The sequence below is a fragment of the Fulmarus glacialis genome, unplaced genomic scaffold (genome assembly GCF_000690835.1).
Source record: "Fulmarus glacialis isolate BGI_N327 unplaced genomic scaffold, ASM69083v1 scaffold9394, whole genome shotgun sequence".
Lineage (NCBI taxonomy): Eukaryota > Metazoa > Chordata > Aves > Procellariiformes > Procellariidae > Fulmarus > Fulmarus glacialis.
The window spans coordinates 110382-129055 of record NW_009212160.1 but is presented as its reverse complement, the minus strand read 5'-3'; the positions used below and the strand labels follow the sequence as shown (position 1 = coordinate 129055).

General features: G+C 35.2%; 1 protein-coding gene across 1 annotated transcript in view; it reads left to right on the top strand.

Annotated features, from left to right (window-relative positions):
• The window catches only part of LOC104076770 (voltage-dependent calcium channel subunit alpha-2/delta-3), a gene marked incomplete at both ends in the record, with an annotated part of 201168 nt that overhangs the window by 79054 nt on the left and 103440 nt on the right, over positions 1–18674 (top strand). Inside the window, one exon of the mRNA XM_009577761.1 lies at positions 3562–3724. Within this exon, the coding sequence (XP_009576056.1) occupies positions 3562–3724 (163 nt within the window). The remainder of the gene's footprint in view (positions 1–3561; positions 3725–18674) is intronic.

Below are 18674 nucleotides of genomic sequence, written 5' to 3'. Positions count from 1 at the left end.
TCAAAGATTGACCTCCATTGACAAGATTAAATTGAAGTAATTTTCCCTTAGAGCTTAGCAGGTAGGGTATTTGTGTTGTCAGCAAACATTTTCCCTTGGGCATTATCTCAAATGCAGTGTCAGAATGCCAGGATTTACTTTAAATTTTTTTTTCCTCCAATTTTTATTTTTAATTTTCCTTCTATCACCTTTCAGCTGTCGCACTCAATAATTTCCTTGGAAGGAAAGTGCCCAAAAGAAGCCACTGTATAACAGCTCTGCCTAAATGCTGATCTTTTTCAGTAGTATCTTTGACCTGTATATATTACCTGATGTTTAATCCTTAGAACTTGCAGGACTGTCTTAAATATGTTATTTTTGTAGGCTTTTCACTTGCAAAAAACCCCCAAACAAACCAAACCCCCTAAATCAAACAGAAAAAAAACCCAGGAAAATATTAACTATCTGTAATACCGTAAGGACTATTTTATGCTAGAATTTGCTTTAAAAAAACCCCACATAAATCATCATATTGTGTATACATTTGTAGAATTGAAAAGAGAAAATACAGACTCAGACCAATAAATCAGTGAATACTAAATCAACCAAAGAAACAATCAGTCCTAAATACCCTTAATTGTGAAATGAGTGGTTTCATTTATTTAGAATATAGCAGATTTTAATACTTGACTAGCCTTGCCACTTACAGAACATGATGAAGGAGGATGTCTACTAATTAACTCCTTTGGAAAAGGAAATAACCCACTGAATGAAAGGAAATAATATTCTTTTAGAGGTGATTTCCATGTATATTCTGACATTCTTCTTTGAAATTTGTCCGTTTTTCCTACCGTTTCCAAAGTATTATAAAACCCATGGGCAAGGTAAATTTACATCCTTGAAATCACTAAGTCTGTATATGAATTACTGTAGAAATTATTCCATGAAACATAACTTAAATTCAGTTAAAGGAGAACTATATTGCTACATATTTTAGTACAGAGTCTTTTATCCCCACATGTATTCACCTTTCGCTTCAAGTGTAATATCTAAATAGAACTTTTGTGTTAAAATTTGGAGTTAGGTGTTGTGAATGCTTTCAATGGTGGTCTTCAATAAGAAAACAAAAAACCCAAACCCCTTTGATTTCTCTGTGACAATCCTGATAAGACTTACAAAGCCAAGAAGCATTGTGAAAACAACATAATGGCTTATCTGTAGCTCCAGCAGTTGTGAAGGCAATGTCATGTTCAACAGAGAAAAAGGAAAACAAAACCATATCTTTAAGAAAACAAGTGGTTTGGAAACAAGATGAAACAATCATCCTCACCCTGCTGGGACTTAGCTGTCCAGAGGGTGTGAAGAGAGAGGTGGTTGGCAAGAAAGAAGCATGAAATATAGAATTTTATTTATCGCTGTACTCCCAGGGGATAGAATATCAGCCTTTCTTCCAGACTTAGATACTCTCTAATATATCATGGAAAAGCTACAAAGCTTACTTCTTCCTTGCTTGGAATTGGAGTAGAATTGCATTTTACAACATTCATTAGCGCATGGCTTAATGTTGGAAGGAATATTCTATTTCTTACTAAGATGGGAAATACGAGTTGGGCTTTCAAGTCTTCTGCCAACTGTCTCTGGCTTTTGCAGAAAGGGTAAACTGAAAAAGCTGCTGTCACATGTGGGCGGCAGGCATGCAGTGCAGTTAATGATCCGTGATAAACCTGGATAATAAGCAGATATGGAGAAGGTTTCTCCCAAATAGAATGAGAACTGGTGTTTCTTGGAAATGATCACGTTTCTTCATCCTTTTGGTTTTGGTATGAGAAGAATCAAATCTATAACAGTGACAATCCCCCAAATGGTATAGAGAAGGGTAGCATCTGTGGGGGTGTTGGATAATTCTAATAACTTTTGGAATTAATTAATTAATGAAACTACAGCTTTAGACAAATTATATCTCTACTCTTTTCTTTACCTGTGGCTCCTGGTGGGGGGGGGGGGACTACTGTGGGTTTTTTTCCAGAACTTTAGGATTCAATAGCTATATATATTCATGAGGTATGTATGCAGCAGATTATTTGGCTCATCTCAGTGTAAACCAATAATAACATTAAGGTCAAATGTTTAATTATGTCAGATTAATTTCCATTAAATTGATTTTCAAATACTGATGTGTCTCAGTCTTTGTTATATGTGATTAATGGTATGTGGAACACTGAGTTTGTCTGAATATTTCTGTCATACACAGAAGGTCCTCAAAATCTAGCTAATATACAGTGACTTCATTTGTATTCTATTTTCATCTAAAATCCAAACTACAGGTTGGCCGTTTTGAAAAACTAAAACCTAAAAGAGCAGGATATGGAAAGCTGCTTTCCAAGTAAGCCTCTATTTAAGATATTGGTTAAATTATCAAGTCTTTTAATGAAGTGTGTAGATTGTAAGATTTTAACTAATTCTTGTTTAGTAGAACGAGTTGCATATCACACTGAGGAAGAGTGCTTGTGAACAGCCTTTTAAGTTTTTGTACTTGCTGGTCTGTTTTAGCTTTATAAATGGTATAATATATTTATCCTTGTACAGGTTGTATAGATATATATGATCTATGAATGCATAGATTTATGTCTAAATATTATTTATATTGATTTACTCTCAAATGGATAGTTAGGGTAGAGACTCATTTAAATTAATGAGATTCTTCAAAGACACTAAACTTTGGTCTCTTTCAGTTAAGAAACGCATTGCAAACCGTTGCTGAGGGTTAAGGTTGTTTAAGACATTAAAAAGTAGTCTTCGCTGTTTCTTGCCTTCAAAGCTTGATAGAATTTCTGGTTAAACTAAGTTGTAAAGAAATCAATATTTTTATCTAAATTGCTTTTGCTTATCTGGTTATAGTTCTGTACAAAATAGGCCAAGTACTCTTCAGGAATCTGTAACAGACAGACAATAATTTCTTGTTCAAAATAGGTCACTGGTAAGTTTATATGTCCATATTAAAGTATGCATAATTTTACAAAACCTACTATGATATGCATTTGTAAAACTCAGCATAAAGCAAATATTGTTCTTCAGGAAATGTCAGTCAGTACACAACTGTAAGCAACAACAGCTGTAGTTGATATTCCTGTGAAGTAAAAACATTTTTAGTTTGTCAAGGCCTAAGTTCAGCACTGATACAAGTTCTTGAATTGATGGAAATAAGCTAAACAGACATCATCGTTAAATAATTATCCAGGGAATTATTTAAATCTAGAGCTTTGTATTAAAAGTAGTGTAGTGCATACACTGTTTATGTTCAGGGTGTTTGTTGGGCTGCCCAAAACATTTTCAGGGCAGCCAGAGTTCTGAGGTAATATGGGGTTTTCTTGAGATGTATTGATAAATTGGGTTTCAGAGATGTACCTGTACTAGGAGTATAGAGGGAATCGGAGAGATGATAAAAATATCTTGTTCTTCTATTCTAGATGGAGATAAGTGTAAATGTTAATCAATGGATTGATAGATATGTTAAAATATTCAAACCTCATATTTTTATGCTGAATGTGAATTCTGAATACTGAATGTGGGTTTCTGTTGCAGTATGAATACTTCAATGCTGTGCTCATAAATGAACGAGATGAAGAAGGAAACTATCTGGAGCTGGGGAAGGAGTTCATTCTAGTGCCAAATGACCACTTCAATAACTTGCCTGTGAACATCAGTCTGAGTGATGTCCAAGTACCAACCAATATGTACAATAAGGGTAAGAAAAGAGCTGTTTTATTTCATCATTCCACTGGCCGAACATAGGAACTTCCTTGCTTTTAAAATGAAGCTGTTGATTAATTATATGTTGTGTGTGTTTTCCAGTTTGCAATTAAACTGAAATTTCAGCGGAAGAATGCTTAACGTATGACGGTTTTGTAATATCTTTTGTTCTGTGGCAAATTAGCAATTTAATATGGTCAATGATTTGCATATTAGACTTGCATGAATTTTGCCATAGAATATGGCAGAATATGTTTATTCTTGTGAATTATTTTCCGGAATCTCCAAATCAGTTGAACAGATCTTACATTGTCCCTTTCAAGTCACATTCTGTCTTTGCTGAGAGGTAGAAGTGGGAGGGGGATGGGAGGGGAATATTTTATTAGATTTATGCTCTCAAGCTTCTGGGAATAATTCTAGCTGTATATGACTGTATACACAGCTGCTGTGAGTTTTCAGATAATATTTAGGAAGAATAAACTACATGAAAATTTCTACTCCCCTGACTATTTGTCACAGGTGCTGGATAGCACATAGCACTAACAAATAGCTACATTAGACACTAGGAGCGATGGACTTAGGTCTAAAAATTGGGAATGCAAACTGAACTCAGGTACATGCTTACTCATTTTCCTTTTGCCACTTCCCTTTGATCAGACAGCAGAATTCTGTAATTTTACTCTGCTTATGCAGCACCCATCTATTTATTTTTCTCAAGCCAGTAATAAAAGAAGAATTAAGGAAAGCACCAAAGTTTCCGAACAATGTCTACAGTATATTTGTCATTGGTCTGTAGAGAGCTGCCTAATCTCATTATCTGGTTCCTCTTCCTCGTTTTAACTATACTAAACGTCAGCTAAAAATACATTAAATGCTTTCCTCGTAATACATTCCAGGCTAGCAATTGTGGTAATTCATGCAAGGATATTGTGTAATCACAAATGAAAGGAGAATTAAGTCGGATAGGTTGGGCTGGTAAGAGAAGCAATTGATATGACAGCTTCTCTTCGAAGTTATGATTCAGACTTGAGAAGCCAAAAATCGTACAGTAATGTCTTAAATTAGAGATTACAAAATAACAAAGCTTCCGAGAGAGTATTTGAAAGGTTGTGAAATTATTAATACAGGATATTTTGAAAAAATTTAGAAAATCCTTAAAGTTTCTAAAGCTAGCAAACCATTTTTTTTGTGCAAATGCTAATATTTTTTTAACTGAACCTGTCTATAAATTAATTCATTCCAGAATTGCTAAGGAGGAAAAAAAAGGATAAAAAAAGTATGGTTGCAAAGGGATATAGAGGTCAGGCAATCATGTTTTTCCCGAGAAGCAAACTAACCTGAGTAGTTAGTGAGAGTAGTAAAACTAAAGGACCTTCGGTTACATGATCTGTAGTACTGCTATTTATAGAATACATTTTTATATGCTGATTAATTACGGTTAAAGGCCAAAGTCAAAGGGCTTGTTGCATCTTGTTTTGGCCGCTAATACAGGCACTGCCTGTAGAGATGGGGAGGATAGAGCTCTGTGATGGTTCCTGTTTCCACTTTGTCTAATTCAAACCAGCCAAAATCATCACTTTATGCAGCTGCAGAAAAACTTTTTTTTATCATTTAAATGTATTCCAACTGCTGAAATCTGGTTTGTTGCTGACATTTTCCTTACACATGGACATAATAGTCTCAGCTTGGAGACTGACAATGTCTGGAAATGTTACTCTTACCAAGAAGAGGCCTGTATACTTATATTTTTTGTTGCCCATTTCTTCAGTTCTCAGGAGGGGTGATAACAAGTTAATTAAATCCTAGCCTGAGGGTACAGGCAGTAGATATTGATGGGTTATAACCAAATGTCTGCACAACACCATTTCTCTAGAAAATGCCTGTTGTTCGTTTCCAGGTTATGTTTTATTTTATTGAATTACTAGGTAAAACCACAGCCCAAACTCACAGTTGAAAACAGACAAGTGTGATCATTGAATATTTAAACACAGGACTCTCAAGTCAGCATAGAAAAATGAACTTTTTATTTGTAAACTAATTCTAAGGTTTTTCTTTTATTTTGGGTTTTTTTGTTGTAGAGATACTGATAATTTGCAGTGGGTTCAGAGGAGAGCCACAGGACTCATCGAAGGGTTGAAAAATGTGCTTAGACTGAAAGACTCCAGGAGCTCAGTCCATTTAGCTTATTCAAGACATGACTAAAGGATTAATTAGTTGATCTCTAGTTAATTACTAATACCAGGCTCTATAATCTGGTTGCCAAAGGTTTAAAAAGATCCAATGGCTGAAATTGGGTTTTGTTATTTTGCAATTTGCACAAATGTGGGCTCAGTTAAGACATGAGGGGTTGTTTGTGGTGTTGGTGGTGTTTGGTTTTTTTTTGTTTTGGTTTGTTTTTTTAATGAAGATAGTTAGTCGTCTATTAGAAGGGTGTTGTCCTATGTCTGTCCCCCCAAACCCTTAATCAAGACCAGATTCTTTTTTGTTTGTTTTTGAAAAAATACATAGTTTAGAATTAGTTTGGGGAAAAACTTTGGCCTGGTCAGCTTGCGTGATCCCTCCCAGCTGTAGAATTGCTAAAGTGAATGTTCAGAGTCCCTAACTAGGCTCTAAAGAGATTGGCTTAAAAATCGTGGGACATAAATACATTGCTATTCTTTATATATCTTCTGGCTCTTTCAGCCTCTGCATAGAAAAGCTTAAAAATATTGATGGTAACAACAGGACTAAATAATTCCCATTCTAAGGAAACCATCAAGTTTAGAATGTGAAAACAAAAAGTAAAAGGAAATTTCATTACATTTATGATGATATCAAGAAAGCTGAAATACCATAAATATCAAAACTATGATATTAAAATTTAACATGGAACATTTTGAAAAGGAAAACGCGAGCCAATAAAAAAGGCTGCCAACCTAATTTGTAAGCATACATGTAATGCTAGTGCCATCTTTGAGTACAGATTGCATACTATAAATGTAAAAGAAAAAGTAAATTAGTGAATTTAATAAAGAATCACAGTTTTGCATTTACAATACTGTTGATCATCATTGTAAAATATAAAGAGCTGGTCTGGTTATTGATGAGCTCTTATGCTTTTCATCCCCCTCTTCTGCACACACTCATCCCTCAGTTTCTCCATATCTTACAGTGCACATCAATTAATGTTAAAAATAGAAAAGTTACTGATCTTTGCAATATAAAGCTCAGAAAACACTATTTTGGCATTCCTATAATGGTCATATGCTGAAGGAATTCAGGTAAAAAAAAAGCGGGATGGTTGTGCTTTACAGATAAGTGTGCTTATCTGTCAATACAGAGAGAACTCTCTCAGCTCTAGGCTGTTTCACAGCAATGCTGGCGGTCCATTTAAACTGCAAAACATTCTGATGGAATTGGCCTCCTTCATTTTTCCTGAAAATGATTGCTTATGATAATGTTTTGCTTTTGAAATGTTTAAGCACACATTGGGATTCTAAATCTGTCAGTACATTCTGTTTCCTCTACTTAAGCACAAAGTGTATTCATTGCCTATAGCCATGGGATTTGCAAGGCAGTATCCTTTTAAACAATGAATAGATAATTAAGGTTAAGTAAGAAGTTCTAAGTGACAACTGTGTTAGCAAGCGATAGTGCTTTCTTCTGAACACAAATTTGGTACCTGGCAATTATGAACTGTGTACAGATTTCTGACAAGAAGTAGGGGAAAGGGTTCTTAGTGAATTAATTGTATAGGTATATTCATAGTTGAAAACGGAAGGGAGGAAGAAGGTTACTTTTTTCATATTAGAAGGAAAGTTTAGTTTTGGAAAGTACAGAAGCAATCTGAATCCAGTTTGGACAATGCAGTACCAAGGCAGAAGTCCAGGTATGAGAACAAGTGTGTATAAGGCACTGTCTAATGCAGCTGCTGTTGTTTTTTTAATAAAGTTTATTATGGGTTATATATCAGCCCCAAAGTGAGTTTTCATATCTCTTATTTTTTTATCTCTCTCCTATTATTTTAGAATGTAAGTGATTTGGGACATGCTTCTGTCTCAGACATATCTTGCATATATACTTCCATAGGTATACCTTCCAAAGATAATCAGATATACCTTTCTACATATCAATTGTTCTATTTTAAACAGCTATTGTGGAAGAGATTAATAATAATGAAATATGATTAGTGATTTAAAGTTTACATAGTTTCAACATTTGCTTTATTACTTTCTGAGATGCTATTTAGAAGAACCTAGGAATATGACATATAATTAAAAAGTAGGCAGTTGGAATGTGAGCTAGGCTTTCTGGCAACCGTCCATGGAGAGCATGGTTTCTGGCAGTTGCTACTGGGAAAAAGTAGGATTCTATAATGTATTTATGTACATGAGGAGATAAAAGAAGGCTTCAAAACACTCATATCTGGTCTGGCAGATGTTGACAGCATATAAAAGTAAAAGAAAAATAGAGTAGCATTTTACGTTTCGTTAGTATGAGAATGTAGGTAGTCTTAACTTCTTAAAATCCTACATTCTTTGTCCAAAGTACGTGCTGTATCTGAGCTGAAGAGCCTATTCCAGTTTTATTTTTCTAAGGCTATGTCATCTCGTATTTACCTGTAGTTGTGGACAGTAATGACATGTTTTCTGCTATTGAGTTTACACTCAGCATTTTTTCAAGTTCTTGGAAGAGGTTTATGAATACTTGGCTAAATGTGGTTTTCAGAGGAATGTAAATGAAAACCAAAGTCAGGGTGAGGGTGAATGTGTCTTGGTGACATACACTCAGACAATTCTAAAATATGGCACCCATTGAAAAGTGAAGTATAGCACAGTACGGTACCATAAGTGACACACAGCAGGATCTCATCTGCTTATTTAACGTTGCATAAAATCTAGGAAATTCAAGAGGATGTTGATAAATACATTATCTCAATATCAACAGAAAACAACTCCTGTTTTTGAGCTTTTGCAGTCAGTCTTTGTTTATATGATACGGTAAACTTTACATTTGTAGTTTGTAGAAAGGGGAAAAGCCCAGGTTCTCTTTTCAATACTTCAGAAATCTCTAGATGCAAGCACTTCTCCTTGCCTTTTAAACTATCTTTCTATTGTACCTTTCTGTTTTTCCCTTAGGTCCTCAGAATTGTGGGCTTTTGTATTTTGCAAATTTTACACACTCATTCTCCAAGTGTTCTTAGTTGTTAAAAAGAGACTAATTCACTAACTAACATAATTGACTAACTAATTTAGCTGGCACTAAATTCTCTTTTATCAAGTACTGGTGCAAACTAGAGGGTTGGACTCCTTGAGACCAATGACATTATTGTTGCAAAATCAGTATTAGACTGTAGTTGCCTCTTCTGTCCCTAGGAATGCAAACAGGCAGCTACTTAGATATATCACAGCAGGCACCTGCCCATCTGGAAGACTTTCTAATCCTTTTTCCATTTCTGGGGAATTACTCCAGCATTTCTTGAATATTTCTGGGACTTGAACATTTCCAGAATAACTTTAAAGTGTAAGAATTGTAGTGATTTATAAGGACAGTTGATGCACTATATGTTTTCTCAAAAAGTGTCAAGTCTTTTATTTAACTACCTTTTGTTGTTACCAATAAGTAGTTAGAATTTTGGATTTTAAGAAGTTCAGTGTCTACAGCCTCTGTTTGGGAATCAAGGGTAGATAGTAAGATTCTTAGGAACATACCTCTATAATTTGATTGCCTTGAATAATTTATTTTTTTACATGCGTAAACAAGATCTCACTCAGACCTTTAGATACCAATTAATACAATTAAAAGTGATGTAGGCCTTTTACAGTAGAAACAGAATAACAAAACTAAATGGGTTCTAATAACAGCTGGATACAAAAAAACCACTCTTTACTGAATCTTTGTTTAGAGTAAAAGTGCTTAGTGTAATAATTTCTTCACTGTAAGAAATTTAGATCTAAAGGGAGACTTCTGTGCCTGAGCGTTTTTTTAAGTAAAAATAATTATTTCTAAAAACCTTATGTCTCATCTTCATTGTAGCTCTGCCTCCAAATTTGGTCTGGAGTAATTGATATGACTATTTAATATGACTATTTAATATTAATATTACACACACAAAGAAAACCTTTCTAAATGCTCTTAAAAAATAAAAATGCCTTTTAGAATGAGGTCAGTTTTACTTTCCGAGTTGGGTATCTGCTACTTCCATCTCCTTTCTTTGTCTCCCCAAGAAGACACAAAGAATGAATGTGGTTATTCAGGCATAGTTTTGTACTAACTCTTAGGTGAACTTGCATAGTTTTATCCTCGCACCAACTATTTCTCATTTAGGCCTGTACTAACACTTTGACTACTGCACATTGTATTCCTTTTCTCATTACATTTTTCTTCCTGCTTACCAAAAAACATTTTCTCCTACTTTCAATCCTGAACTTATATCTCCATTTTCTGTATAAGCTAGTTCTTACTTTATCTCCTTTGTGCTTATGATTATGACAAGGCTTTCTGTACCTTTTTTTGGAGATGAATTACCTATAAAGAAGTTGTGAAGTGTCTCAAAGCACAATTGGATGTATGACGTCAGCTGCAGGTTATTGGGGGATAAGAAATTACTGCTCTCTGCCACTTGTACTTGCTGGGTATTACTGTCCCATTCGAACCAGCTGTCAGAAGCTGTTCTGTAAGCTCTTCCTGAAACTGGTTTGGTAAAAGGAGTCAGATCAGCATTTTTTCCTAGCACAGTGTTTGAAAATAGAATCATTTTGACAGAACTAGGGTGGGCGTGACTGAGTGTGAATTTATCTGCCAGCTCTGGACAGTAGTCTCTGAGAGATGGTGGAGGAGGTAGACATGTGCCAATAGAGATAGATTGGGGAAAGAGGATAATCTCTTTACTGGGATCAGATCAGATGCAGCTTGAGCAACATGTCTGATTTTGCCTTAAAAAAAAAAAAAAAAGAGAGAGAGAAGAAAAATAATTTATTTTGGCAATAGAAATGAAGTAGGCTTACATAAATTGATTTAAACTAATGGGAGTTTTTTCCTTTGTTGTCGTTTCTAGTTTACTATATATATAATCTTGTTTTACTTGCTGAATTTTATAATGGAGGAATATTTCCTAGAGGATAAACCTTCATCCTATTAACACAGCTCTGCACTGTCTTCCATTTGTACAGCATATGACATAGCAGCTTTGGAGAGACATGATATTTTTGTATGCCAATATCTTAGTGCTTGCTTGTTTTCCCATGGGATTCCATTGTATAGCCTAAGGCACAGTTTCTCACTTTAAACTCTGTGACTATTGGAGAGTTTTAGACCTGGCTCAGCAATCTGGTGCTCTTCAGCACCGCACCAAGTGCATGCCACCTGCCCACAAACAGTTATGTTCCACTGATTTTCATCGTCTCAAAATTTAACGCTTGCTGAACTACTCTGCTCTGCGTGAGGAGATTGAAGCCTATGCTTCAAAGTTCTGTGGAGCTGACATCTACATCTTTTAACTTGGGATTTTGTGTTTTACTCCTAGTAAAGTCCTGGGGGGAATATAGCATAAATACTTAAATGCCCAGTCATTCTAGGTGCACACAAGCAGAAGCACCATGCTGGTACAAAAGAAGAGGCTTGTTCTGTTCTCAATTTTGGAAATTTTTCCTCCTAGTTTGATTTACAATGATGTCTGTTCAAATTAGTTTAAACAGGGAAATGTCTACTCTTAGCTTGGAAGAATTCTTAGACTCTGTAGAAAGAATTGATTACTGTCTTTGAAGTGCCCAAGGTGAAATGATGATTTGTATGTGGAAAAGCAGGATGTAGTGGGTAATGCACAAAAGGAGCATACTAACATGACTACATACAGTAAAGTCTACAATAATAACTATCTTCCATAAGTGGCTTTCTGATTCAGGAAGGCGCTTTGAAGCACCTTCCTGCTTTCCTATTTGTTGCTCAAGCTGAATCAAAATACTAGTGTCTGGGCATGTGCAGATAGCTATTCAAAGGCATTTTCCTTTTTTAGAAACTTGATATCAATAACTGCCCCATCTAAAAGGTGATGGACTCTGCTTCAGGGAGGAAGTGTGCTCTGTGCAGGGCAGGGAGAAGAAAATATGTTAGAGTCAATTACTGATTTTGATAATGATATGTCAAAATAGAGCATAAAATTTCCTCAAAAATGTTGGGTCTGGAAAGTTACTCTCCAGCTTTCATTTATAATGGAGAATGGGGCTTATACTATTGAACGATGTTTCAATGTTTTCCTTATATGAGTACGTTTTAAATAAGGAAGTTACCTGAAGTTTTAGCACAGTGCTTACACTGATTTCTTTCTAATGTTGACATTATTTATACTGAATACATTTCTCTTAGTATTTTCCTACAAGTTTGACATTTCATAATGTCTGCCAGTATAAAAGACTGAATTTTCCCATTCTTTGTTACATCAAGCAAGTTATATTTCATAGTAATGCCACAGGATTTGGAAGTACATTTTGGGGTCACAGTCATGTTTTTCTGAATTTTGTAATTGACTAAGTCTTCATTCCCTACTGTAATGTATTTGAGAGGGGAGCAGGTGAACAATATGGTTTAAATCAAATAATCATAATTGACTTTTAAAAATCGCTCCTTAATAACAGTTCCCTCTTTCCTACCCTTGACATTAGACTGTGATATGTGCATTCTGTTAGTTGCTGTTTTGGCACTAGGAAGGATTTTTTCTTATTATCAGATTGGCCGGTCTTTGGCAAATACCTATCAGCAGCCCAGAGATTGGTTAGCTTATAAAATCTCTGCTATCATAAATTGGCAGGTGCCTTAGTAAGTTACTTTTACATTTTTACATAATTGGGCCTGATTCTCTGTTAAATTAGGAAATACAGGTATGTTATGGGGAAGATCTTTTTTAAGGAAGCTGGAGAATAGTGTGGGCATGGGCAGGTGAAAAATTAATTTCTCCAAATCCTTTTTGGTTGAGGTGTATAAAAAAAAAGAGAGAGAGGAAAGAAAGAAAAAGATGACATTGGATTGCAGATTTTCAGATATCTATCCCAGGTATATTTAGATAATGAACTAGTAGCCTCAGCACAAGACATTGCTGTGTCTTTACTGACAGAGCAGAAGAACCAAGATAGAAAAAAAAATTTGATGAACAATGTTATACAGTCCAAGAGTTAATCTGCTGCTTTGAAAAATAAAAGCAATAATATAAGTTTTAACTTAGAGAAGTCTGCCTGACTGTCTTCTGTCTGTTCTTTCCATCCTCACACTGGTATAGTTGCTGTTCTGATGTTTTTGAAATACAGGAAGGGATTTTATCAGTGCTTTCCATAACTGCAGAGTTCTTCTGTGATGGATGCTGAAGTCCATGAATATTTTCAAGCATTTCTGTCAACAGGAGATATGGTTTATGTCAACTGAACTAACAAACGTAAGGCACACAATATGTTGCCGAGAGTCTCAAGCTGTGTCATCAGCATTTTAAAAAAATGGTTCATGAATGTAAAATAAATTAAAAGTTCAATAATCTGTAAAAAGATAAAGAAGTCTTCATTAATAATAGTCTAAATTCATTTTTTCTTAAATTAATACCACACTGAGACTAATTCCACGCCATTGGATTTGAAATACATTCAAGTATTAGCAACCGTTTTGACTCCGTAACAGTGATTGCTCTGAGTAAATATGGATTTATAAAAGAAGTGATTAAAAAGTACCTTACAAGTCTTGAGTATATTTGGACTTCACTCATTTCAGAGACAAGATGACTATAAATATCCTATATTTTCCTATGGATTCCAATTCAATTTTTATTATTGCTCTCATTATTTTCACAATTCAATTGCTTTCCATGTGGAGAGCCCATATTTAGCATTCTTCCATGGCTTAGTATATTAGATTTGGTCTTTTTTTACAAGCTTGCAATACTCTTCAGCAGAAATAGGCTTTATCTCTTTCTCTTATGGTTTTGCTCATGACATGATTATTTGTAGCACATGTGTACTGTCTTTTGTGCCTCTCTTTGTCTCTCTTGTCACCTATCATTTACTGGCTGTTGAAAGTATAGATTTTATCATATGATTTAAACCTTTGTTTTAAAGCTTTGTGTTTTGATTATTCCTATTATTACTATGGAAAGTTGGCAATCAATTATTTGTGTGCTCTCATATTATTTTTTGGATTGTAGATCATAGAATCATAGAATAGTTTGGGTTGGAAGGGACCTTTAGAGGTCATCTTCATTAGAAGATTAGAAAGATCTTCAACTAGATCAGGTTGCTCAGAGCCCTGTCCAACCTGACCTTGAATGTTTCCAGAGATGGGTCATCTACCACCTCCCTGGGCAACCTGTGCCAGTGTTTCACCACCCTCATCGTAAAAAATTTCTTCCTTCTATCTAGTCTGAATCTACCCTCTTTTAGTTTAAAACCATTACCCCTTGTCCTGTCGCAAGATGTTTTCTTTCTTTTCTTGTAGATGTTTCCTTCCTTCCTATCTTTCTATCTTCATAATTACTAATACTTCAAAAAATTATTTACAAACAGTATGAATGCAATACAGCTTTGAATAATTCTGAACTCGGTGTCTTTAGTAACAAAAGCATCACGTCTAGTCTGTGCTTTTCTGCTTACCATGTTTACTTCTTGAATGCTGGGAACATTGCAAAAGTAGATCTTAGACTTAGACTTCACAAATTATTTTTAAGTTTTGCTTGAACAATTTAGAGCCTGGTAAAGAATATCACCTGTGTCAAATGGTATCTCCATTGCATGATTTTCACTGCATGTTAAAAGATGTGTTTATGCACTACAGGTCAATAAATGCAGACTCTAATCAAAAGTTTTGCTTGCATAGGAAAAAAAATCTGCTGCATGTAATAGAGCCTTCTCTAAAAGATATTGAAACATGATGAACCACAACGATTTTTTGATTAAGTAAGGTTTTTTCAATTTGATGCTTAAAAAGAGCTATGAATATCGTTCAGACATACTTTCCTATCAATGCCTTTCAAGTGGCTGTCAAAATCGATTACCTATTTTCTAGAATATTAGAACCAAAAAAATTCATTTCTCAAGTGATGCAGAAAGATTATAATCTGCAGCTAGCAGATATGTAAAACCCTTTCCCTGCAAGGTGTGAAATTAAGAAATAAAATCTTGTCTGTATGATTGTCTGTCGTATATGATTTTATGGACTATGCTTCTGAAAATTCAACATTCTGGAGTTGTTATTTATGTAGTCATGGCCACATATTGTCCTGGACTGCTGTATTTATATTTTGAAATCCTTCCCTGAATTGTTTGTCTTCACATTTTAAGTTCTCTAGGACAGTGTTTGCACTGTCTTCCTAACTTGGGTCATTGTTTAAATTAAAAGGAACTTTCTTAGTCTAACTGATTTAGTCAAGGTTGCAGAGAATTTCCTATCTTCCCATATTTCTTTGTTTTAACTCTTACTGGCTATTGGACAAAGATGCACAGACTTCTCCACTTGTTCCATCTGGTTTTGCTCAAATTCTGCCTCAGATCTGATTCCCAGAGTCTACTCAGGCTGCTGCTTTGTTCTTGCATAGGGCTTTAGTTTCACAGATTTTATTTTTTTTTTTATTTTAACCCCCCCTTCAATTCTCTGTCTTTAACAGCAAGCGTTTTGGAAATCTTGGCATCACCACGCAAGATGTGTACTGTGCTTTATCTTTCTTGTAGCCTAGTCTGTATGTCTCTGGCTGTGGATCTAATCTGTATGTTTCTAATACATCCACATCACCATGGCAACTAGATGTCAGATACAGGCTACACGGTAACATTTTAAGTTTTTCTTCTAAAAAGCCCTATTCTCTACCACTCCTTATTCAGCAGCTGTTGCTTAGTTACCTGGGGTTGGGCTTTGCCTTTTGACAAATGTGAGCTAGTGAAGGTTTGTTAATGCACACTATTCCAGGTATAACATTAAGAGGCTTTTTGACCTGAGACACCTCTGTTAATCATGATGCCTCCCCTACTTCCTTGTTGCTTCCAGAGGCAAGAAAGTGACAATAATTTACCATTGGCCTATACTGGTAGAAAATTATACTCTGTCTCCTCTTTTATCTTTCCTTTTTCTGTATTATTGTCTCTGATGAGTATTAACTTCTCTGATGACTGATTAGAAGCTGTGGAGCCACCGTTTTAGCTCCCATTGTGAAGGTTGGAAGCAGCAGCTCTTTAATGCTGTTATTGCTGTCCACTTGGGCCTGGGTACTAGGTAATCCATATAGGATTGTATAAAGGCATATCCACAGTACACATTGGAGCTCAACTGAGAGTGTTAAAAGGCTACTGCAGAATGTGGAGTTGCAGATAATGAATCCTGCTATAAGGCTCCTCATTAGCTCATGCTTGCTGCCATGCTAGTTCAGCTTTGTGACTTCCAGCACTGGACTTGGTATCTCAGTATGGTCCTGCACTGCACTTACCTGGGTATACGTGTAAGTGGGCTCAGTGTGAACACAGGGAGATCTGTTGCCTCAAGTTCCATGAGCATAAGTTCATATTGGGTCCCACTGACTACCTCTCTAGAAAATGTCTCAGGTTTGTATGTTCAAACTGAATTTTGTCCCCACTTGCTGCAACTCACCTGTTTTACTTTGAGGGATGTTATATTGGAATGGCCAATGAGAGAAATGGCATGTCAACCCTTTGAACTGTAGGGGAAGAGTGTGGACTACAAAGACAAAATTTTCAAGAATGAAGTAAATGAAACACAAAAGCAAAAGTATTGCTAGACTGAGAATACGGATAAGAAGCAAGGCAATGGCAACTTTTCTTTGAATCCGAGTGAACTTACTGAACTTGAAGAGAGTACATTTTAATCTACAGTTCACTGAGACTTTTTAACTGGTTTTAACCCAAGAACTATTACTGTCCATACTCTCAACATCTCTGATTTGGAGACATGTTGTGTTTGGGGTGCTTATCTGAATAGAAGTACGATTAAGTTATTTCAGCTTCATTTTTTATTATTCTGGGGATTACCTACTTTACCCAACCATCCCTTAAGGTGAAACAAGTTCTCTTCTCACGTGTTTACAATTAGCATCACTGAATGAAAAAGAAACTGTAAGCATGTCAGCACTGAAATTATGGAATCTGTCCCCAGACAGTCACAACTGCAGAACCAGTAAGGAAACAGTTAAACATGTTGGGCTGGCTTAATTAGTGTTGCCTCATCCAGCTGCATTTGGCTTTTAAAGATGTGTCGGTGACATGTTGCTTGTTTGAAAGGTCAGTCTGGAACGCAATGGTGAAAAGTTCTTACATGAAATATATGTTATATTGCGGGATAAAAAGGGAATGGTATGAATTATCATTTAGACATACATTTTTAAAATTTAATAAAAGTTTGAAATTTACTTTCTCCAAAAATAATTTACAAACATAATTCCTCCTTTTTGTGAGACTGAAGTGGTTTTTTGTTACCTTGTGGTTCAGTTTCCTACCTGGAACAGAAGTTAGTGCCCAAAGCCAGGTATTATTTATTTAATGTGTGTGTCTGCAAAAAGGTTCATGATTCTTTTTCCTTCAGCAGCAATAGGAATAAATTCCACCCAAGCAGGTTTAAGAAACATCAATTAGGGCATCATTGTCGTGTCCCAAAAGCAGTTGCCTTTGTCTTGCACCAAGTGCAAAGAAATTTAGTCGCTTTAAACATACAAGGTGTCCTCCTCTTTACTTTTATTCTCTGCATTTTGAGTCTGGAAAAACATTGTTCTTGAGGTTTTCTTGGTGCTCTCTTCCCTTTTTGTGTAATCACTGTGTAACCCGAAGAAAGGTTTGAGCCTATTAAAAAAACCCAAACCAACAACAAACAAAAAACCCACTGTACCTCTATTGTTACAGCTATATACAGGGGGTGTCTGTGTAAATATATGTATTATACACCAAACATGTTATTAGTATTATATGCCTAATTATTCTTTGAGAGCAGTTATTTCCACTTTCTATCTGTGCCTGTGGAGAATTTCTTGTAGGCTTTTGCTCATCATTAGCCTCTGGTGTGCAAACTGTTCCCCTCTTTTTCCCACAGTCATATATCTTTAAAAAAATAATGAGAGTGAATTGTAATTGGTTTGTTCTCTTTTAAAGTGCTAACTTTCCTTAGTTGTGGTTATTTCATTATTTTAATGAGAAAAATCAATCAGGGAATCAGGGTATGTTCTATTATTTACTTGAAATAACAAACAGGGAAAAGTACCCAGGGTATCTTTTAGTGTGGAATATATTAATGAAAAAAATCTCACAATTCAATACAAGATTATTTTTAATGGACTGGGTTTATATGCTAGGAATGCATTGGGGAGTTTTATTTGTTTTTCAGTTTATTTTGCTTTATTTAAAGATTTTTCAAGACTTTATTTTCTCTATGAACTACATTGGAAAAGCATTCTTAATCTGTAAACTTAGTGGTAATCGATGTAATAGTTCTGGGTTTCTGAAAACCTTTAGAACCGAGTGTGCAAAAACATTTGATTAAATGGTTGTATGGCAGATGTAAAAATTGTAGCTTTTGTTTAGTATGGAGCAGAGAAGCTTGACATTTGACAAAGAATCATAGAAGTTTATCTAAAGATACATTTTATTAATTTTGTCTACTATTTTAGAATACAGTAATAATTTGTCTCTCTATCCTGCTACATAACACAGACTCTTCTGTGATTTTTCTTGGATTTGTGTTATGTGAAGAGGAGAAAAGAAGGCTTGCTCTTCTGGTCAAGTATTAATATGCTTGACTAGAATATAAACTGTTTCAAAATATTGTTTGCCTAAAAACTTACAAAGATGTTTTTACACTGTACTTTGTTTATCTAGGTGTCTTTCTTGCAGCTTTTATTTGGCATATTCCTGAAGGAGCAAATAGTGTTTAAGAATCCATAACTGATTTTGTAATGTATTCATCCCAACATGCATTGTGCATCTGCTCAGTGTTTTCAGTAT